The sequence below is a fragment of the Piliocolobus tephrosceles genome, chromosome 2, assembly GCF_002776525.5.
Source record: "Piliocolobus tephrosceles isolate RC106 chromosome 2, ASM277652v3, whole genome shotgun sequence".
Taxonomy (NCBI): Eukaryota; Metazoa; Chordata; class Mammalia; order Primates; family Cercopithecidae; genus Piliocolobus; species Piliocolobus tephrosceles.
In genome coordinates, this window is record NC_045435.1 from 56,613,214 (window position 1) to 56,636,682 (window position 23,469).

At 41.4% G+C, this 23,469-nt stretch overlaps 1 protein-coding gene across 2 annotated transcripts in view; it reads left to right on the forward strand.

The window, feature by feature from the left end:
- The first annotated feature begins 10,339 nt into the window (after positions 1–10,339).
- The window catches only part of SUMF1 (sulfatase modifying factor 1), a 107,107-nt gene continuing 93,977 nt past the window's right edge, over positions 10,340–23,469 (forward strand). For both annotated transcript variants that reach the window (XM_023218591.1, XM_023218590.2), the window contains exons 1-2: positions 10,340–10,646; positions 21,838–22,011. In XM_023218591.1, coding sequence (XP_023074359.1) covers positions 10,377–10,646; positions 21,838–22,011 — 444 coding nt within the window. In that variant the 5' untranslated portion in view covers positions 10,340–10,376. The remainder of the gene's footprint in view (positions 10,647–21,837; positions 22,012–23,469) is intronic.

Genomic DNA, 23,469 nt, shown 5'->3' on the forward strand with positions numbered 1-23,469 from the left:
ACACATGTAACCAGAGAACTACAAAGATTGTCTGGGAAATGACTCCAAAAACTTTGGGTTGTTGGCCAGGAACTTGCGGGGACCCGAGGTTTCCTATCTCTCAGTGGGAGGGCTGAGACCCCCATGGTGTTTCAGAGACTCCTCTGGCATCTCCAAGTCAGGGAAGTTAGTATTTTTCAAAATTCCCATTAACGCTGACATCTGAACTCAGACTGTCTGTGCCTGAGCCCCAAATGGTTATTACCACCTCTACCCCATGCAAGACCACTCTCCCACTTTCCTGGCAAAAAAGGGAAAGTGGTGAGAGGTTGAGGGGCAGAGTCCCTCCTCTGGTCACAGTCCCACTGTGGTCCAGCTGTGTCATAGCCAAAGCACATTATCTACTCGCCAAAGGATGCCAGGAGGATGGAGGACACACATCTGTTGACCCTTTTGCCTCTGAGTTCCAGCCTGCAACTAGTGATGATGGTGGAACTGAAATATTTGGATTAGTTTCCCCTTGCTGCCATTACAAATGATCACAAACTTAGTTGCTTAAACAATACAAATTTATTATCTTACAGTTTCATAGGTCAGAAGTCCGATCTGAGGCTCATTACGCTAAAATCAAAGTGTTACCAGGGTTATGTTCCTTTCTGGGGGCTCTAGAGGAAAATGATCCTTTGCCTTGCCCAGCTTGTGACAGCCGCCCAATTCCTTGGCTCTTGGCTTCCTTCCTCCATGTGCAAAACCGACAATGTTGCATGTTTCTGAGCATTGTTTCATGCTTTCTGACCACATTGTTGCATCTTGCTGACCATAGCCAGGAGGGGTTCTCCTGCTTATAAGGACCCTTGTGATGACATTGAGACCTTCAGGATAATCCAGGTTCTCTCCCCATCTCAAGGACCTTAACTGAATCATATCTGCAAAGTCCTTTTTATCATGTAAGGTGGCATATTTACAGGTGAGATAGGAAAAAAAAGAGAAAATGAATTCATATATTATTTATCAATTAGAGGAATATATAAAGCCATTTTTCCTTTATTCCAAGACCATTTGCTAAAACATATATCTCTGCTTTAAAAACTTTTTTTTTAGGGAAGAGGAAGTATTACCACATTATAGGCATCTGTAGCTCAAAAAAATACATCTAGATTTCAGAAACCATAAACTGGGACAGAAATTTGTCTTATAAGCAAAGTAATATGATAATAATCTCATCTAGTGTTTATTTTCCTTCTTGTACTTGCCTGCTTGATTTCAATGGAGCGCTGTTATGAAGTAGGCAAGAAGAGGAAACTCAGGCTTACAGAAGCTTTGTGACTAAACCTAACGTCCCCTAAATAAATTCCAGGACCCAAAGTCCAATCTTTGACTCTAACTCCAGGACTCTTTGTATTATACTAGGCAAGACTGCTCCAAGTAGAGGTAAGTCTTCCTGGAAAGAAGTTACTTCCTCACTGATCCCCTAAGCTTTAGTCACAGACCCCTGGGAAACCACAGAGTAATTACAAGGATCGAGAGTTCACTCATATGTTAAGCACTAGCTGAAGTCTGAAAAGGTGATGTATATTTGTACCTTCAAATATATACAGGTGCCGCTGATGTGATTTAATATGCAGTTTCCTTTGCTAATGCACGACCTCACAGCAGCATCTTGACATTCCATTTTCTAAAAAAAATGAACACTTAAAGTAAAACTGCTATTGAATGAACATCTGAAAAAAATACATATATACACACACAAACACATATATATCTCCTCTCTACAATTAAGCTCGCATTTGTGAAAAATTTGGGAATCATTTTTCTTCCTCATTTTATTTGACTTCAAACATTGTGATAGCTAGGCTCCAAAAGAGACTCATGACTATGATTTCTTGTAGTATTTCTTCCTCTCTCTTTCCGAAGGCACATAAAGCATCTTTCACTTGCTCTAAATTTCTTTTGGTACCATTCTGGCTACTTCTCACCCTTCTCTCCAAACACCACTCTCCAGAAACATCAGGAAGATAAACGGTAAGTTTTGAGGAGAATAATTATAGGCTGTACTAGAGTAGTCCATCACAATATCTGCAATGCTGCTAGCATTGCTAAGAGAAAAGTGCCCCACCCAGCACAGGTAGTAAGGGGTAGAACTAGTGGCTTATTTTGTGAACACAGTAGTTTGCAAAATGTATGGATTAGCATCATTTTGAGCTTGTCAGAAATGTGAATTCTTGGGTCCCACCCAAGACCTGCTGAATATGGTGGCATCCCCAGCAATCATTGCTTTAAGAAGGCCCCTAAGTGAGTCTGATGCAAGCTACAGATTTGCCTGACCCAATTGCAACCGATTGGACCAGAAATAGCTACCTGACTCAAATGCAGCTAAACCATAGGCTTCCTATTGGTCTATGGTGTCTTATGGCGAGAGAAAGAGGAGCCGGGCAAACCAGGCTTCCCCTTTGTAGCAGGTGAATGGGGAAACAGTGATGCTGAATGAGGCTGTGCGGTAGCATTGAGGCCATGAAGGGTCATGAGCATGCTGGGAACAGGAACTGTGACTAAGCAGAAGCTGTGAAGCCAAAAACAACAATGACAAAAAGACAACGAGGAGAGGGTGAAGAAGGCAAGCCAACTGGAAGAGAAGAAATAAGTGTGCAGGGAAAAGCAGAACTTGGAGAGGTGGGGAGTGAACCAGGACAGCAGGAGAGTGAAGTTCAAGAAAGTCCACTGCTGAGGTCCCAGAGCTGCTGCAGCCTCTAAGCCTGGTTCTGTTTTTCACAGTGTGCCAGTGCCTTCTGAAACTAATCATTCTGTTGTCTGCAGCTTCTGTCCTGTGTATTCTTAAAATGTATCTTTTCTTTGCGTTTTCTTTAAGGAAGGCTTTCCCCATGCCCTCCACCCTCTACCCCAGTGCTTTCAAGGAGTGGGGAAAGTAAGACGAGAAGCATTTGAAAAAGAAAAGAAGGCCAGGCGCGGTGGCTCATGCCTGTAATCCCAGCACTTTGGGAGGCCGAGGCGGGTGGATCACGAGGTCAGGAGATCAAGACCATCCTGTCTAACACGGTGAAACCCGTCTCTACTAAAAATACAAAAAATTAGCCGGGCGCGGTGGCAGGCACCTGTAGTCCCAGCTACTCAGGAGACTGAGGCAGGAGAATGGCGTGAACCGCCACTGCACTCCAGCCTGGGTGACAGAGCAAGACTCCATCTCAAAAAAAAAAAAAAAAAAAAAGGAAAAGAAAAGAAAAGAGGAAATGAACAAACGAAAATGAAACATTCTCTGTACATAACTTTCTCTACAGCGTGAACTAGTAAAACTAAAAAGCCTAAATTAATAGGCTTTCCAATCATGATTTCACCAATAAAGGGCTCCGAAGAGAGTCTAAAGAAAGAAACATATGGAACAATTTTTTTCTACCTCTAATTATTTGGACTTCTCTCTTTTACTCTCTAAGTATAGAGGAAGGTGTCCTTCAAAAAAAACAAAAACAAAAACAAAACTACTTTGAAATGCTCAGTTTAGATATTAAATGGGTTGATAATAGGAATAATCATAACTAAAAACTCTTGAGCTCTTCTTATGCACCAAGCAATGTATAAGTATGTCACATGTTTAAGTTATTTAATGTCATTTTCACAAGGGCAAGAATTCTTTTCTGTTTTGTTTTTTTTTTTTTCACTGATGTATTCTCAGTGCCTGGAATAGTGCTTGGCTACTAGTTGACACTCAATAAACACTTGTTAAATGAATTAATGAGAATCTTCATACAATCCTTGGGTACTATTATATCCATCTTGCAGGCCCTCCTGACCGTAAAAATGGAAAATCACATTTCAAATGTCTATGTGAGCATAACACTGTCAGGCAGCAAGTTTCTACTTGGACTAAGACCATGAAGGTTTTTATTCATTTGATGATATATTCATTCATTCAGTAAATATTTACTTAGCACTTATACATACCAAGTGTTGTTCTAGCCATTGAGGTTACAGTATTGAATCCTGAAGATGCTATAGCTGCCCCCATGGGGAGACAGAGGAATAAACGAAGTCATTTCAGGTAGTGACAAGTGCTATAAAGACAATAAAAGAGGTGAGGTAAAAGCAGAATGGGAAAGGGTTATTTTGCATTTGACAATCAGGGAAGGTTCCTCTGAGGAGTAAGGTTTGTGCTGAGACCTACATGACAAGAAACAGCCAGCTCTGAAAAAAGTAGGATATTGCAGGTAGAAAGAACAGCAAGTGCAAAGACCCTGAGATAGGGCTGTGCTTGATGTGTTCCAGGAGCAGTAAGAAGGATACCATGGCCAGAGCATGGTGAGTAAAGGACAGTTTGATGGAAGAGATCAGAAAGGAAGGCAGGGGCTAGATCATGGAGGACCTTCTTGGCCACGGTGTGGCAGCCTTATAGTATGGGCTGAGATTGCTCTCCAAGACAGACCCTGCCTCAAGGTGTACAGTCAACGGAGAGCCCACAGCAGAGCTCTTGTGGGATTGACCAGTGTTCCAACTGAGGCCACGCTCGCTTTTCCTGGGCAGCTCCAACAAATGATTGAACCTTGTGGGAAGAATAGGGCTCACTATTTTGGCTCAACGCATACCTCCTCTAATAAATAGCCTTTGCTCTGGACTTCTGGTTGACCTGGACTAGACTTTCTCAGTGCAGTAGCAGACTCAGAGGCTTTTCCTCCTCCATGTTCCTTCCTGCCTCCCTCCTTCCACAGGTATCAGACTTGTATTCATTCAGTTTGGAGGCTTTCCCTTCTGACTGCTTCCTATTCCCTCTCTCCTTGGGGTTTCATAGGTGTGACTTCCACGCCCCCGCCGCCAACCCCAGTAAAATTTCTTGCATTTCTTTTTCTTTTTCTTTTTTTATTCTCTTTTTTCTTTTTCTTTTCCTTTTTTTCTCCTTTTTTTTCATTTTTTTCCTTTTTAATTCTTTTCTTTTCTTTTTCTTTTTACAGGTGAGGTCTTGCTGTTACCCAGGTTGGCTTTGAACTCCTGGGCTCAAGTGCAACTACAGGTGCACCACCATGCCTGGCTTTCTCTTGCATTTTAATGACATCTTGGCATCTCTTTTTAAGAGGAACCACAATGACACAATTGGTAGTGGGAATGGTCTGAGAAAGCAGGTGGTAAAGTGGAGTTTGGGGACTGGGTCACCCACTGCCTGCCTGGTGATAAGGATCCCATCTTGAGTAGGGTATGACTATTTTCAGGCACAAGGCCCAACTGCTAAAAATGTTTCCGGCAGTGACCCAGGAAAATGTCCAGGTGAAAAGGAATGCCTGCGCCAGCATGCTGACTCAGGAGTTTGGAAAGTGTACAGGAACAACGAATGAAAGGATAATGGAATTGGCTGGTTATTACCAAGCTGCACTGACCCTCCTACAAGGGATAATGAGAAACTGAGAGCAGTTAATAAACAGCTGAGAACCAAGTGTGAGAGCCAGAGGGCCTCTTTGGTAGCTTGCAAAGAAGTCTTCTCCTGCTGTGCAAGAGCAGGCCCAGCTGAGCGGCAGGCTGATGATCTAACTGTCAGAACCCAGAGCTCTACAGATGTTTGGATGCTCAGCCAAAGTAGTCTCCTATGCTAAAGTCAGGGATCTGGTTGGAAAAATATGGGGCCTGGACCCTGAAAAGTGGGGCAGCGACATCTAGATGGATGGCCCTGTGAAATGTGGCTCTGCAGACTCCTTCGGGACCCCAGACGGAGCTTGCAGAGGTAGCCTCCCCATCGAGAACCAGTAGTTTCCACATGGGGAAAATACTGCATATACCAGAGCTTTTTTTTTTTTTTTTTTTTTTTTTTTCGCTGAAAAAACAACAGCCTCCCAACCCCAAGAAAGTGACTCCACATCCTCTTGTGGCTGCCGGGTTATAACCAGAGCCAAGTTTCAGTATAACCTGGCTGAGGGTAGGCTGGGCCTGATAAAGGAAAAGAGATTTTACTCTAAAGGAGGTGGAAGAATTAACTACGTCATGGAGAAATTGGATGCCTCTTACATTGTTAGTGGGAATGTAAAATGGTGCAGCCACTTTGGAAAAGTCTGGCAATTCCTCAGAAGGTTAAACAAGGCCAGGAGTGGTGGCTCACACCTATAATTCCAGCACTTTGGAAGGCCAAGTCAGGAGGACCACTTGAGGCCAGGAGTTCAGGACCAGCCTGGGCAACATAGTGAGACCTCATCTTTACAAAAAAATAATAAACTGACCTGGGCGTGGTAGCAGCCTATGATCCCAGTTACTCTGGAGGCTGAGGTAGGAGGATTTCTCAAGCCCAGGAGGTTGAGGCTGCAGTGAGCTGTGATCATGTCACTGTACTCCTGCCTGGTTGCAGGGCAAGATCCTGTTTATTTGTTGTTTTTATTTTTTTAAAAAAACAACAACAGCAACAAAAAACCCCAAAAGGTTAGAGTTTCCATATGACCCAGCAATCCCACTTCTAGTATATGTGAAGACAAATGAAAACATTTGCAAACAAAAACTTGTAAATGAATGTTCATATCAACATTATTCATCACACCCAAAAAGTGGAGCCAACTGTCCTTCACATGCGAAGTAGATAACATTTTGACCTGTGCCTTTCCTACTCCAAGAGCCTCAGGCAGCATCACTGTCTGAGGGCTCTCAGAATGCCTTATGCACAGGCATATATTCCTACACCACATGGCATCTGACCAGAGGACCCACTTCACAGTGAAGGAGGTGCAGGGGTAGGCCATGATCATGGAATCCAATGGTATTATCTCATACAAATGTGAACCCAAAGCAGCTGGCCTCATAAAGGGTGAAAATGGCTTACTGAAGGCACAGCTGAAATGCCAGCTTGGACGCAATTTCCTGCAAAGATGGGGCCATCTATAAGGATGCAGTATATGCACTCAATTAGAGATGTCAGACGTGTCCCCACGTAGGAAGAACATACAGGTTCAGGAACCAAGGGGTGTAAATAGAAGTAGACCCACTTACTATTACTCCTACTGACCCACTGGGATTTTTTTTTCTCCCATCCCTGCAACTCTGAGCTCTGCAGAGTTGGAGGTCCTGATCCCCAAAGGGATGCTCTCTTTCTGTGGATACAACAAGGATCCCATTGAACTACAAGCCATGGCTACCATCAGGGCACTTTGCATTCCCCGTGTTCAGGAACCAGAAAGCAAGAGAAGCCTCTAACCTGGAAGGAAAATTGATACTGCTCAGCAGGAAGAGTGTCAGGTGTCTTCTCAAAACTGCAATGGCACCAACTTTCACAGTAAAAGCTTACCAGATCCTTTATAACCTGGCCCAATGTTACCTTTCTGATCTCCTTTCTTTTTTTCTCTCCCGCTTGCTCACTCCACTGTAGCCATGCTGACCTCTTTGATGTTCAGTGAGCAGACAAGGTGCTTTCAGGACTGGGGTCTTTCATCCAGCTTCATGAGATAGAAGAAACAAGAAAGGCTACAAAATGCAGAAGGAGCTCAAACGAGAGATGGAGGGTGGGAGATATTTTATATAATTATACTAATTTGTACAGAGCCAATGACAGAGTTGGACTTTTTAACTCTTAATTTTTAGAACAAGCATCCTCACTGACAGGAGGAAAATATTAGTGTGGAAAGTATTGATGAGAGAAACCTCTCAACAGTATTTTTCACATACTCATTGATTAGTGACTAAAAAGTTAGACTGAGACAAAAGAATGATCTTCTTGGAGAACGAACAAAGTTCCATCTTTGATAATGATTAGTAATAGCAAACTTATTTTTGAGATATGCTAAATGTCAGGCACCAAGGTAAGCCTTTTACATACTTTGTCTTATTTAATCCCCATGAAATCTCTAAGAAAAAGGAATTATTATTCCCATTGTGAAATTCCCTTTCCCACACATGAAGAAATAGAGGCTCAGAAAGGTGAAATAATTTGCCTAGGTCATACTTCATGTTGTGGCCAGCTTTAACCACAGCTCTTTCTGAGTCTAAGACCTGTATTATTTTCTCCACAATTTGCTTCCCCTTAAGAGAAAGAGCTAATCATTACTTCATTCATGCATTCACTTATCCATAATTTAATAAATGTTCACACTGAGTGTTCATGTGCCAGGCTTGGCCTAATTTTGCTGATACAGTGGCAAATGAATAGGCAGGAGTCTTACCTTCATGGAGGTTATTGCCTAATAGTGTAGCTGGACCGTGAATCAAAGACGTTCAGGTGTCTGAAGCGCAGCTGACACAGCATGTGCTGAGACTGACATTTGAAGGAGGCGAACAAAGATTACTGTTGACCTAGACCTTGACTATATATTATGCACAGTAAATACAAACATTAAGACATTGACCTTTTAGCTTCATCAATTTTGAAATGGGTATAGTAATAATACATTTCTTGCCAAGTGGTTGTAATCTCAAATGAGAAAATGTGTGAAAGGCCTTGGTAAACTGTAAAATAGTCAACAAGGAGAAAGGGTCTTTTCTTTCCTTTTCCTTTTTGAGACAAGGTCTCATTTTGTCACCCAGGCTGGAGTGCAGTGGCACAATTATGGCTAACTGCAGCCTCCGCCTACCAGGCTCAAGTGATCCTCCTGCCTCAGCCTCCGAAGTAGCTGGGACCTAAGGTGTGTGTCACCATGGCCAGCTAATTTTCTTAATTTTTTGTAGAGACAAGGTCTTGCTATGTTGCCCAGGTTGATCTCAAGCTCCTGGTCTCTAGTGATTCTCCTGCCTCGGCCTCCTAAATTGTTGGGATTACAGGCATGAGCCACGGTGACTGGCTGGTCTTTTTTTAATGCTAAAAAAATTCAAACATATACTACATTAGAATAGTGCAATAAACACCCAGACGCGTATCAACCAGCTATGACCAGTTATCAACTCATGGCCAATCATGCTTCATCTTTAGCCAGACCCTGATTACCCATTTTTTTGGGAAGCAAATCTTTGACTGCCTATATTTTTATCCATGTATATACCTCAATGAGGGGATTATCTTAAAAAACACAGCCACAAATACCATTAGTACTCCTAAAAGCATAAAAACAAAATTTACAGCAATTCCTTAATTTTATCAAATATCATAATTTGACTTAGTGGTCAAAAGTCCCTGATGATCTCAAAATTTTTGAAATCAGTAGGTGTGAATTAGTATTTAGATAAGGTTCATATATTGCAGTTGGCTGCTACTTTTGTTTGTTTTCTTGAGACACCGTGTTAACCACGATGGTCTTGATCTCCTGATCTCATGATCTGCCTGCCTCAGCCTCCCAAAGTGCTGGGATTCCAGGCGTGAGCCACCACGCCCGGGCTGCTATGTTATTTTTTAATCTGTAAGTTTTTCCTTAATCTTCTTTTTGTTTTGTTTTTGCATTTTGTTTGCTTACAAAACTGTAGAACAGTGGTTCTTAAACTTAAGTGTGCATTAGAATCATTTGGAGACCTGGTGAAACCCGGGATTGCTGTGTCCAGTCCCCAGGGATTCTGATTCCGTATTGCATTTCTCTTTCTTTTTTCAAATGGAGTTTTGCTCTGTTGCCCAGGCTGTAGTGCAGTGGCCTGATCTTGGCTCACTGCAACCTCCGCCTCCCGGGTTCAAGCCATTCTCCTGCCTTGGCCTCCCGAGTAGCTAGGACTACAGGGGCGCCCCACATGTGCCCCACATGCCTGGCTAATTTTTTGTATTTTTAGTAGAGACGGGGATTTCACCATGTTAGCAAGGATGATCTTGATCTCCTGACCTCATGATCTGCCCGCCTGGGCCTCCCAAAGTGCTGGGATTGCAGGTGTGAGCCACCATGCCCCACCTCCATATTGCATTTCTAACACTTTCCCAGGTGATGCCAATACTGTACTCAGGAAGGACACTTTGAGAACCATTGTTTTGCATATCTCACAGTCTGGATTTCCTTATCCCTTGGTAAAGTATCCTTACACACGTTCATCTTCCTCTCTATTTCTTGTTAGGAGGAACTTATTTAATTGTCTGCAGTACAAGATAATGGTTAAAACTCAGGGTTTAAAGTTAGATTCCCTGCATTTAAATCTTGCTTTTGATATTTATTTGTCATGATCTTGGGCAAGTCACTTTACTGTTCTGTGAACACAATATTACAGGGTCTTTGTGAGGATGAAATGAGATTTTAAAAAGTGAAGTGCTTAGCATAGTACTCTGTCACTTAGCAAATGCCCAACAAATTTGGTTGTCATTTTTCAACCAAGAAATCATAAAGGGGTGCACGGTCTGTAGAAGGCCTTAAGTTTTGTGTTTTGCTGCGTTTTGACGTCAGCACAGGCAAGCAGGAGCGCCAAAAAAGAACCTAATTAAAAGTGAAGAACAACTCTCCTGGCCACTTTGTGTCAGCTTAACATTCTGCCCCTTTAAGGAGGGCTCAGCCACGTGACCCACCGGGTCACATGGCTCGCGGGACAACATGGCTGCGCCCGCACTAGGGCTGGTTTGTGGACGCTACACTGAGCCGGGTCGCGTCCTCTTGCTGCTGCTGCTCTCGCTGCTGTGTGGAGCGGCAGGGAACGAGGAGGCCGGGACCAATGCGGGCGCGGGGTCCCTTGCGGGTTCTTGCGGCTGCGGCACGCCCCAGCGGCCTGGCGTCTATGGCAGTTCGGGAGCCACTCACCGATACTCGCGGGAGGCTAACGCTCCGGGCCCCGTACCCGGAGAGCGGCCGCTAGCGCACTCAAAGGTGCTCCATCGATTCCTCCAAGACGGGTGGGGGCTGCTGGGTTACTGGACCGGGTTGGAGTAGGCAAAGCAAGGGACTAGTAGGAAGGGAAGTAAAGGTTATAACCACACCCCAAATCGAGCACCTACTGATCCCATATAAGGAGTTCCTTCTCTGTGCCTCACCCGCAGACTCCGTTTAATTGACCATTAGGGAGTTTGGTTTGAGGGTTATTGTTACTTCTTTATCCCCTATTTCTTCCTCCCTGCAACCTATTCTCTTGATGAGGGTCTCAGAATTTTAAGTCAATCAAATTATGGCTTAAATCACCATTTCCTCTCTTATTAACGCAATAAATTGGGATCCTGGGTCTCAGTATCTTCAACAGGGTTGTATACTTATCTGTAGTCTCCTCGAGTACACTCTGCTTGAGGACAAGGGCTTGTATTGTTTATCCTGCTATTCTTAGCACTTTAGCACATAGGAAGGACTAAGCAAACTGTAGTTGTTTTATTACTATTATTTATCTGTGTCTTGCTTAGCGCCTGTATGTGTTAGGTGCCGGGATATATAAATAACTTACTGACCGGGCGCGGTGGCTCACATGCCTGTAATCCCAGCACTTTGGGAGGCCGAGGCGGGCGGATCACGAGGTCAGGGGTTCGAGACCAGCCTGGCCAACATGGTGAAACCCCATCTCTACTAAAAATACAAAAATTAGCCGGACGCGGTGGCGGGCGCCTGTAATCCCAGCTACTCGGGAGGCTGAGGCAGGCAGGATAATTGCTTGAACCTGGGAGGCAGAGGTTGCAGTGAGCCGAGGTCGTGCCACTACACTCCAGCCTGGGAGACAGAGCAAGACTCCATCTCGGAAAAAAACAAACAAACAAACAACAAACTATTACTTCATTCTGTCTGCCCGGTATTTTGCATGTTGGTGTGTTGTCGAAACAATTTATGGAACTAGAAGTCAGGTGTTCTGACTCTTAAACTAGTGCTCCTTCTTGTTTACTTAGCGGACCCTATCCTTTTCCCATTCCATTTTTCTTTTCTTTGGGTTAATCCTGACCAGTATTTAGGACTTCGGTGAGAGGTAACATCCATAGCAGGTTTTACCTGACCTCCTCTCTTTCTCTCTCCTTCAGTATTTTCATATCCTGCCTCAGTAGTATGTGTTTACTCTGACATAACAATTATTAAAGATGTTTTTCTGCTGATGTCTCTCTCCACTTGGACTGTGAGGGTGATAGGGTCAGGACCATGATTTAGTCTCTCAGGTGTAGAGTGTAGGAGGTTGATACATGGGCTTCTCATTGTTTTTCCATCCTGTATAATTTTGGGTCTTCAATTTTTTTTCTGTTACCCCTTGGAGCATGCATTGTTTATCTTCTGTGTGTTGAAGACTCCTAATTACTGTTTTAGTGTGTATTGGCCATACTTGATTTTAATTCCTCTCTAACTTGCCTGATAATTGATAATCAACCTCTCCCTCTTTCTTTCTTTTTTTTTTTTTTTTTCAGAAGGAGTCTCGCTCTGTCGCCAGGCTGGAGTGCAGTGGCGCCATCTCCGCTCACTGCAGCCTCCACCTCCTGGGTTCAAACGATTCTCCTTCCTGCCTCAGCCTCCCAAGTAGCTGGGATTACAGGCACAAGCAACCATGCCCAGCTAATTTTTGTATTTTTAATAGAGATGGGGTTTCACCATGTTGGCCCGAATGGTCTCAATCTCCTGACCTCGTGATCTGCCTGCATCGGCCTCCCAAAGTGCTGGGATTACAGACGTGTCCCACCGCGCCCGGCCAATCTCTCCCTCTTTCTAAGGAGAAATGCTTACATCTGTTTATCTGTTTTTTAATAGGGAGCCATCTCATTTGCATATATGCATTGGTCTGTCTCATAATTTTGTCTAGATTCCTCTGGCAAGCCCTGAACATTTCTCATTTTTAAGCATTCTATTTTCCTATGGGTTCCAGAATGGGTGTGGATGCTAGAATCTTTTGGATTATGTTTACAAGATGTACGTTTTTCATCCCTATAGAGTGGTTTTGTGTCTTGATTGATGCTATATGAGTCATCTTTGGCTAGTTCTTATAGTCTGCTTTCTACACTGTTTAGGGGCATCTCAATTTATTAACAAATTAGTGGTTGATGAGAATATACCTTCAAGCCTTCAAGGGCACAACCTAATGACTGAACCTGAAGTAGTCTTGTTGTCAAGACAATGATGTCATAGGAGACAGTTCTTAATCTCTCTGTTTTCCTTGGTTTCAAATGCCTTAGTTCGTGTGCAGATGACTTTTCTCTAATTCTGACACTTTGCCATTTATTCCAAATTCAGGAACTCCAATATTTCAGGAGAAGTAAATGATCATAGTGGTGGTTCTGCTTTTTTTTTTTCCTCTTTGTTTTCTGTTTATTTGGTTTAATTCAACAAATGTTTATTTGGTACATTACTGTATAACACTTGTTATATAAGATTCATCCTATGTGCTGTGCATACAGAAAAAGACCCATACACTACCCACATGGCATTTACACTCTGGTAGGTGTTTCTCTCTCTCTCTCTCTCTCACTCTCTCACACACACACACATAAACATCATTTTTCTATAGTGAGAATACTATAGGAGGAATATGTCCAGAGTACCTGGAGAGGAATAAAGAATTCATTCCTCATGGACAAGTCAAGTAGTGCCTCAAAGAAAAGGTCACATTTGAGCTAGGCCTTGGAGGAAATATTTTTAGGAGCTGGGAATGGAATTTCAGATTCAAGGACATTCCAAGAAGGAGAATAGTATCAACACATAGCACATTGTGGAAATGCACGGTGTGTGCTGGGAAACATAAGTGATTTAAGATCTGGGAGTGACATGTTCACACTTTTTTTTTTTTTTTTTTTTTTTTTTCTGAGACGGAGTCTCGCTCTGTTGCCCGGGCTGGAGTGCAGTGGCCGGATCTCAGCTTACTGCAAGCTCCGCCTCCCGGGTTTACGCCATTCTGCTGCCTCAGCCTCCCGAGTAGCTGGGACTACAGGCACCAGCCACCTCGCCCGGCTAGCTTTTTGTATTTTTTAGTAGAGACGGTGTTTCACCGTGTTAACCAGGATGGTCTCGAACTCCTGACCTCGTGATCCGCCCGTCTTGGCCTCCCAAAGTGCTGGGATTACAGGCTTGAGCCACGGCGCCCGGCCATGTTCACACTTTTTAATGTAACACTTTTTCGGTAAGTCTTTTTGTTTTTGTGTATTCATACAATGAGTGTGTGGCAAGGTGAGGGACACAGAGAAATAACACTGGGCTTTGCCCTCAAGAAATTTTCAGTTTCACTGGAAAGTTATGGCAATTAGAATTGTCTGGGAAACAATATAGACATTTAAAAATTTGATGTGTATTCCCTCTGGTTTATAAATACAATTCTCATTGAGAAAATTATCTTAACAGTTTTCTGCATGGCTAATGATTGTGTAACAAGGAAGCAAAATGTTTTAGTCTGCTTTTATCTTTTAGAAGAGTTATTTGAAAGGCATTTAGGATCATCGGATGCTAAGATTGTAGGTGGCATGTCTGTACATATGGATAAAGTCAGTCTTAATTTCCTGTCTGAGGAGGTTTCTGACTGGTAATGCTTCCCTGGGCATCCAGGCACAATCGAATGCCATCTCTTCCATGAAACCTTTCCACCTCCTACAAAGAAGTAGTTTTTCTATCCTCTCACTTCCCATAGCTTATTTTGTTGTTGTTTGTTGACAGCTTGTATATTTTCTTTAATATAGTGCTAGTGTTTTTTTTATGTTTTGTTTTGTTTTGTTTTTGAGACGGAGTCTTGCTCTGTCGCCCAAGCTGGAGTGCAGTGGCACAATCTCGGCTCATTGCAACCTCTGCCTCCTGGGTTCAAGTGATTCTCCTGCCTCAGCCTCCTGAGTAGCTGGGACTACAGGCATCCGCCACCACGCCCGGCAAATTTTTGAATTTTTAGTTGAGATGGGGTTTTACCATGTTGGCCAGGATGGTCTCGATCTCTTGACTTTGTGATCCACCTGCCTTGGCCTCCCGAAGTGCTGGGATTACAGGCGTGAGCCACTGTGCCCGGCCCTAATGTAGTGCTAGTTTTGTAGTTGTCTGATATTCTACATTGGAAGCATTTTTAGATATTTTAATCTCTATATCCTCCATGTGCCTTGTACATTTTAGGCATTCTGTAATAATTTCTTGAATGACCTCTTTCCTTTTATGGTGGATACAATATTGAGAAACTGCCTTGGGAATAAAGAAGGTCACATACTTTTTCAAGAAACATTTGTAAAGTATTCTTTTGTCCTATTCATCCTCCTAAGAATCCTGTGAGAGAGATCGTCTCCCACTTTACAGTGAGGCAACTGCGGCTTAATAGAATCATATAGCTGAGAACTGCAAGAAACTTTGAATGTCATTTCATCTATGATTAGTGTCTGTCTGTAGAGGCAGGAGGGTGACAGAATGGTATAGATAGATAAGCCCTGTATAGATAGATAAGGCAGAGGTTTGTGGACAGATCCAGAGAGAATGCTTCTCTTATTCACCCAGCTTTCTCATGAGCCTTTAGCTTATTTTATTTTGTTTTATTTTATTTTATTTTATTTATTTTATTTTATTTTATTTGAAGGGACTCAAAACAAGAGCCTTTAGCTTTTAATGTCAGGGCTGAGGAGAGGAAAGAAGGAAAAGGAGAAGTTACACAAAAAAGTTATGTATGATCTTATTTCATCTTTGTGTACAAGACAAAAATCACTTATTAGCAAGTGAAAAAAAGACAAGACTGGCTTAAGCAGGAAAAAACTGGAGGGAACATTTATAGCTCTCCTAGTTGGGAAGTTCAAGAGTAAATATGGCCCCAGACACACCTAGATACAGGGTTTCAGGCAGCATCTCCAAGGCCTTTCTCTTTGGCTATCTCTTGGCTCTTCTGCTCCATTGTCAGGTAATGTCCCTTCTACTACTGATAAGATAACGAGAAGAGAAAAAGTTCTTTCCTGGTAGCTCCAGCAAAAGTTCAAAGATGAACTTTGATTGAGTCTTGGGCCTATCCCTGATTACATCTCTGTGATCAAAAGAATGCTGTGGTTGGCCAGGCTTGGTGGGTGGTGGGAAGTAGGATAGAGTTATCCAGTACCCCTGGGCCACTTAGAAAGCTTAAGAAATGGTTTTGGAAAGGAACTTCAGTATTTTACAAGAAGTAGAGGGAGTGGGTGCTGGATGGACCAAAATAGCAGTGCCCACTGCACGTGGCCTAACTGTGTAGCCCACATATGGTTCTGTTATTCTAATGAATAATAGAGTCATTCTTGACTTCACTTACACTTCTGGCTTGAGTGGCAGTGGCAGAAGCTGTGGTGTGGCGGGGAGGGGTTTATCTCACCTTCAGATTGGAGGAGATATGGATTCTTTGAATTTGGACCTTCAATGAAGAGTTGACTAAAATGGTCCTTTTTATGTGGCTTAGGATCCTACAGAGTGAGACACTTGATACTCTGGTTTTCACTTGAATGACATTTGACATTTGTAGGACAGAAAACTTTATTTCATGAGTATAAATGAAAAATTATGATCCACTCAGAGTGATCCAGGCTATTTTTATCTATAGTCTCCAGAATGGAAACTTGGCTTATTCAGCACTGGCTATCTCTGATGGTTAATGAAAGAAGGAAAAAAAGAAAAATTCAGCCAGAAGTCCACAGTGGAAGTCGTGATTGCATTAGCATTGTTGGTACTCACCTTGAGGGAGAAGAAGATGAGAAAAGTTAGATAATTGTAAAAGTTCATTAGGTACAATGGGCACAGCTTCCTGTGGGCCTTTGAGCTGAGGGATGAACAACTGTTCTCATAACAGGAAGTTTTTGCCACAGGAAAGCTTTTTATTTAAGTCTTTTATGAAATCTCTTATTAGAGCCTCTTAATCATTTTAAGACTGCTCTTGAAACTTTTGTCTGATGTCTTCAATTTTTCTACTTCTTTGTAGAGCTGCTTAAACTGCTGATTTCTCCTCTTAGGACTGCGCTATCTTGTGTCCCAGCACTTATAGTGAGAATAATGGACAAACAGTTCAGTCCTTGACCTGCATCTGTTAAACAGGTTTCACTGTGATGTTGACATGTTATGCATGTCTAGAACTATTAAAAATTAAATAGCATTTTTATAATTATGCATAATTCAAATGATAAATTCCTGATTACAGTCATGATCTCATTCAATTAGTAAAGATTTTTTGTGTCTACTGTGGACCATGTACCATGCTAGGCACTGGGGATATAGAAATGAAAGATTCATTTCTGGTCCCCAAAGAACCTAGGTTCTAGGGAAGATGAAAACACAGAATAGATGACTTAGAAGCAAGTGGGGATGTGAAAGGGGACTGAAGACAGGAACATCAATTACAAGACTTCTGCAGTTATCTGGGGATAGAAAAGAGGGAGAGATTAGAGAGATACATATTTAGGAGATCGAGTGAGACTAGGTGGCCTGTGTAATGTCGGGTGTAGGGGATGCGAGTAGTCAAGGTTGATTTCTTGGGATAGCTGTAATACATTGGACAAACAAAAACACATTTATTACTAATTTATCATAGATGAAAACAGCACCATTTTTATTGGGAAATGCATGCATAGAATCAAAGCAACCACTAACAAGGAAAGTCAGTAGAAATAGAAAGTAGAATCAATGATTGTGGATTCCTAATTTGTTTCTTCTGATGTTATTTTTCTAATGCTTCTGCCCTTATTGCTAAGCAACTCTTTTTTTCCAACTAGTTGTCTCTCCTTGACTTCTTTTTTTCCTTTTCTAATTTGAGCCCTTGTTTTTTAAAATTTTATTTTTAATTGACAAATAATTATATAATAATTTGTGGGGTACATTGTGATGTTTTGGTATATGTTTACATTGTGGAATGAGTCAAGCTAATTAACAAATCCATCAGCTCACATACTTATATATTTTGTGTGTGGTGAAAACATTTAAAATCTATTTTTTGGCCGGGCGTGGTGGCTCAAGCCTGTAATCCCAGCACTTTGGGAGGCCGAGATGGGCGGATCACGAGGTCAGGAGATCGAGACCATCCTGGCTAACACGGTGAAACCCCGTCTCTACTAAAAATACAAAAAAAAAAAAAAAAAACTAGCCGGGCGAGATGGCGGGCACCTGTAGTCCCAGCTACTCGGGAGGCTGAGGCAGGAGAATGGCGTGAACCCGGGAGGCGGAGCTTGCAGTGAGCTGAGATCCGGCCACTGCACTCCAGCCTGGGCGACAGAGTGAGACTCCGTCTCAAAAAAAAAAAAAAAATCTATTTTTTAATAATTGTGAAATATATAATGCATTATTTATTATAGTCACCACTCTGTGCAATACATCACTAAAGCTTATTTCTTCTGTCTAACTGAAATTTTGTACTGTTTGATCAACATCTTTCTTTTTCCCATCTTCCCCACTCCCCTAGCCTCTGATAACCACCACTCTACTTCAATTAGTTCAACTTTTTTAGATTCCACATTTGAGTGAGATCATCAAGGTATGTGTCATTTTGTGCTTGGCGCATTTCACATAGCATACCGTCCGCTAGGTTCATCCATGCTGTCATAAATGGCAGAATTTTCTTCTTTTTTTTTTTTGAGAGGGAGTCTCGCTCTGTTACCCAGACTGGAGTGCAGTGGCGCAATCTCTGCTCACTGCAAGCTCTGCCTCCTGGGTGGGGTGCACGCCATTCTCCTGCCTCAGCCTCCTGAGTAGCTGGGATTACAGGTGCCCGCCACCATGCCCCGCTAATTTTTTGTATTTTTAGTGGAGATGGGGTTTCACTGTGTTAGCCAGGATGGTCTCGATCTCCTGACCTCGTGATCCAACTGCCTTGGCCTCCCAAAGTGCTGAGATTACAGGCGTGAGCTACCGTGCCTGGCCGAGTTTTCTTCTTTTTAAGGCTAAAATGTATAAATAAAATATATGTATATGCATATATATATATCATTTTCTTTATCCATTTATCTGATAAGGGACACCTAGGTTTGCATATGTTGAACCATCCTTTGATCCTAGGGATAAACCCCACTTAATTTTGGCGTATGATCCCTTTAAAGTGCTGTTGAATTCACTTTGCTAGTATTTTGTTAGAATGTTTGCATCTATGTTCATTAGGGATATTGGCCTGTATATATATATATAAATATATATATACATTTTATATATATATTTATATATATATAAATATACATATATATACAGGCCAATATCCCTAATGTGTATATATATATATATTTTTTTTTTAATAAAATAAATATATATATATTTTTTCTTCTATATATTCTTGTCTGGCTTTGGTATCAGTGTAATGCTGGTATCATAAAATGAGTTTGGAAGTGTTTCCTCTTCTTCAATTTTTTGGAAGAATTTGAGAAGGATTGGTATTAGTTCTTCTTTAAATTAGAATTCTGCCATGAAGCCATCTGGTTCTGGGCTTTTCTTGATGGAAAATTACTATTATTATTACTTGAGATGGAGTCTCACTTTGTCACCAGGCTGGAGTACAGTGGTGCAATCTCGGCTCACTGCAACCTCCGCCTCCTGGGTTCCAGTGATTCTCCTGCCTCAGCCTCCCAAGTAGCTGGGATTCCAGGCGTGTGTCACCACACCTGGCTAATTTTTTGTATTTTTAGTCGAGACAGGCTTTCGCCATGTTGGCCAGGCTGGCCTCAAACTCTTGACCTCAGGTGATCCACCTGCTTCAGCCTCCCAAAGTCCTGGGATTACAGGCGTGAGCCACTGTACTTGGCCAATTTTTAAAATTATTTATTCAGTTTCCTTATTTGTTAACAGTCTATTCAGATTTTCTACTTTTTCTTGATTTGGTCTTGATAGGCTTTATGTTTCTAGGAATTTATCCTTTTTTTTCAAGGTTATCAAATTTGTAGATATATAATTGTTTATAAGTAGTTTCTTATGATCCATTTTATTCTGTAATATTGAACCCTTGTTTATAGATGAGGGACTTGACAGTTCCTAGGCTGCTGTGGAGTCTATTAATTGACTCACTCAAATGATTTGAAAATAAGACATTATGTCTGTTCAGAGTGTATTTCTGACAGATAGTATGGTTGAAGGCCTGTGGTTTTTGAAAAAACTTGAGATAGAATTCATATAGCATACAATACACTCTTTTAACATGTACAATTTTAGCATAGTTATGAGGTTTTTAGTATAGTTATGAGGTGTTACAACTATCACTGCCTAATTCCAGAAGACTTCATCATCTCAAGAAGAAACCCTATGCCCATTAGCAATCATTCCCCATTCCTGCCTCCCTCTAGCAACCACTAATCTATTTTGTGTCTCTTTGGATTTGTCTATTCTGGACATTTCATATGAATAGATTCATACAATATGTGGCCCTTTGTGATTGGATTCTTTCACTTAGTATAGTATTTTCAAGGTTCACTCATATTGTAGCATGAACTAGTACTTATTTCTTTTTATGTCTGAATTATTCCATTTTATAGATATACCATATTTTGTTTACTTATTCATCAGTTGATAGACATTTGGATTGTTTCTGCTTTTTGACTATTATGAATAATGCTGCTATGATGTTTTTGTACAAGTTTTTGCATGGACATATGTTTTTATTTCTCTTGGGTATATACCTAGGAGAACTGCAGGGTCATATAACTCTTTGTTTAGCTTTTTGAGAAACTGCCAGACTGTTTTCCAAAGCAGCTGAACTATTTTACATTCCTACCAGCTATATATGAGGGTTCCAATTTCTTCACATCCTCATCAACACTTGTTATTGTGTCTTTTTTGTTATAGCCATGCTAGTGATCATGAAGTGGAACCTCATTATAGTTTTGATTTGCATTTCCTTAATGACTCATGATGTTGAGCATGGACCTGCATTTTTTAACTGAACATTTTCAGTGTGATCCTCAGACCCTGTGCTCAGTGTTGGGAATAGAGCTGTGAATAAGGCAGCCCCAGTTGCTGTCTTCTTGGAGTTTAGAGTTCAGGTGGGAAGGTAGATAGGAACAAAGTAATTGCAATTAGGTTTTTTATAAGGAATTATACAACACATAGTAAACTTTAAAACTTTACCCTTAGTAAACTTTAAAACTTTCTATTTTAGTGAGGTAAGCCTTTTTCATGATTGTTGAAGGCCAAAATTCATGCAGTGGTTATTTAAAGATAGAGATTGCATTTTTACATGTGCTTTTAAAAATAATTCAAAAGAAACAAAAGCATATGCAAATAAAATATGTATAAAGAAAAAAGTGGGGCTGGGCATGATGGCTCATAATCCCAGCAGTTTGGAAGGCCGAGGTGGGAGGATCACTTGAGCCCAGGAGTTAGAGACCAACCTTGGCAACATAGTGAGACCCCATGGCTTAAAAAAAAATTAGCTAGATCGGGCGCAGTGGCTCACACCTGTAATTGTAGCACTTTGGGAGGCCGAGGCAGGTGGATCACCTGAGGCTTGGTCAAGACCAGCCTGGCCAACTTGGTGAAACCCTGTCTCTACTAAAAATACAAAAATTAGCTGGGCATGATGGTGGGTGCCTGTAATCCCAGCTACTCAGGAGGCTGAGGCAGGAGAATCACTTGGACCCAGGAGGTGGAGGTTGCAGTGAGTCATGATCATGCCACTGCACTCCAGCCTGGGCGACAGAGCAAGACTCCATCTCAAAAAAAAAAAAAAAAAAAAAAAAAAAATTAGCTGGTCATGGTGGCACATGTCTGTACTCCAGCTATTTGAGAGACTGAGGTGGGGAGATCTCTTGAGTCTGGGAAGTCAATAGTCAATGCTGTAGTTAGCCCTGATCATGCCACTGTACCCTAGCCTGGTCAAAAGAGTGAGAACCTGTTTCAAAAGAAAAGGAAAGTTGAATATTCTCCCTACCTCTGCGTTCCAGCCATTAGTGGCTTGGTGACTGTTATTCCAGACCTGTTTCCAGTACAGGTATAGATTTGTATCAGTAGAGGTTTGATTAAGGAGATTACCTTCCTAAAGAATTTTCACTTCTTTTTCAGAGACTTGTGATTCACCTTCTTTGGAGTATAGAGAGATTTTTCCTAATTTTACAGTTATTACTGTGGTGAAGATTTACTAACTATTGAGTGCTTACTGGGTGCTAGGAACTTTACCCCTACACAGGTACACCTTGGTTGTGATACATGACTTCCTGTGTTTCACCTTTCATTGTAGATGGTCCCCATCCCTGCCGGAGTATTTACCATGGGCACAGATGATCCTCAGATAAAGCAGGATGGGGAGGCACCTGCGAGGAGAGTTACTATTGATGCCTTTTACATGGATGCCTATGAAGTCAGTAATGCTGAATTTGAGAAGTTTGTGAACTCAACTGGCTATTTGACAGAGGTAATGGGATTGGAGAAAGGAGGGAGAACTTGTTCTTTTCCAGAACTTTTAAGAATGCTTTAACAGCAGCTAAGATTGACTGACCACTTTTACCACATTCTGTGGTAGAACTGTGTGAAGCATTTTATTGTATATATTTCATCTTAATTTCTCACAACAACCCTATGAGGCAGGTTATTTTTCAGGTGACATACTGAGGATTAGAAAAGTGATTTGCCCCACATCACACAGCTAGTTGGTGGTAGAGCTGGGATTCCAGCCTGGCCAGTGTGACCTCAGAACCTGTGCTGTAACTATTATGCTATATTGTGTTAACGCTTAATGTGTCAGAGAATACCACTGACCACTAAGGCTTTTTGAGATAACAGATGGCATGCAAAGTAAGACCACTTTTCTTCTCAGTAAATCGCAGTTTGGTTTTTCCAGAAGCATCTCATATTTTTTAAGTGATAAATGCAGAAGTGCAGTTTTTCATTTTTGTGGCCTTATTTCAACACCTTGACAACTCACACACACTGTGCTGTGGCAGTTCCAAACATTATCTGGTGGTCACTGAATCACAAAGCAAGGTTCTGAAAGTGGATGTTGTCCTAAATAGGAATAGGAAGAGGAAGGCTTTCTAGTCTATAAATGTTTATGTCAGTTTCTGAAATACACTTATTTTATTTGCTTTCCAATTTTCTCTCACAAAAACACTTTACTCTTGTCTTCAGTTCGTGGAGTCCCTGTTCCTTTTTTTTTTTCTTTATGGCCCCAAATGTCTTTTTGTAAATTATTATTAAATGAATAACTTGAGAGTGAATGTTTAAAGTAAAACAACTTTCAAATTTGGTTTTGCATTGTCACATTTCTTTGGAATGTCTTCATATATACAAAGTGGTTAGAAACCTTTTTTGTACACATTTATAGTAAGCAGAAGTCCTTTTCCTTTTGGTTTCACAGGATACTCTCAGCTCAGGTTCCTCATTAGTTTACTTAAGTTAGAAGACTTCTAAAGAACCAGGGTTCTCCATGAAGATTGGATAGAATAAGCAGAACTTAGGGCATCTAAAAACATAGATGGGGAAAAGTTATAAGTTGGTACAAAAGTAATTACGGTTTTTGTCATTACTTTTAATGGCAAAGACCGTGATTCCTTTTGCACCAATCTAATACATCTGGTTATTTACCACCCTGGAGCCCAAATGTAGTATTTCCTTCAATTATGATGCAAACAACAAACCACAGCAGTAGTAGCAGTACCTCTGCCTTTGTTACTAGTAGAAATCACAGACATTTTTAATCATATTTTTGTTGTTGCAGAGATCTTGAAATATTGTCTACATTTATCCCCACTTTGAAATATGATAATTATGAGACCTGCCACTAGATCTTATTTAATATATTAATGAAGAGCATATTTAATACTATAGCACTAATTTGTTTATTAATATTTTGATATAGTGACTTTTCTTCATA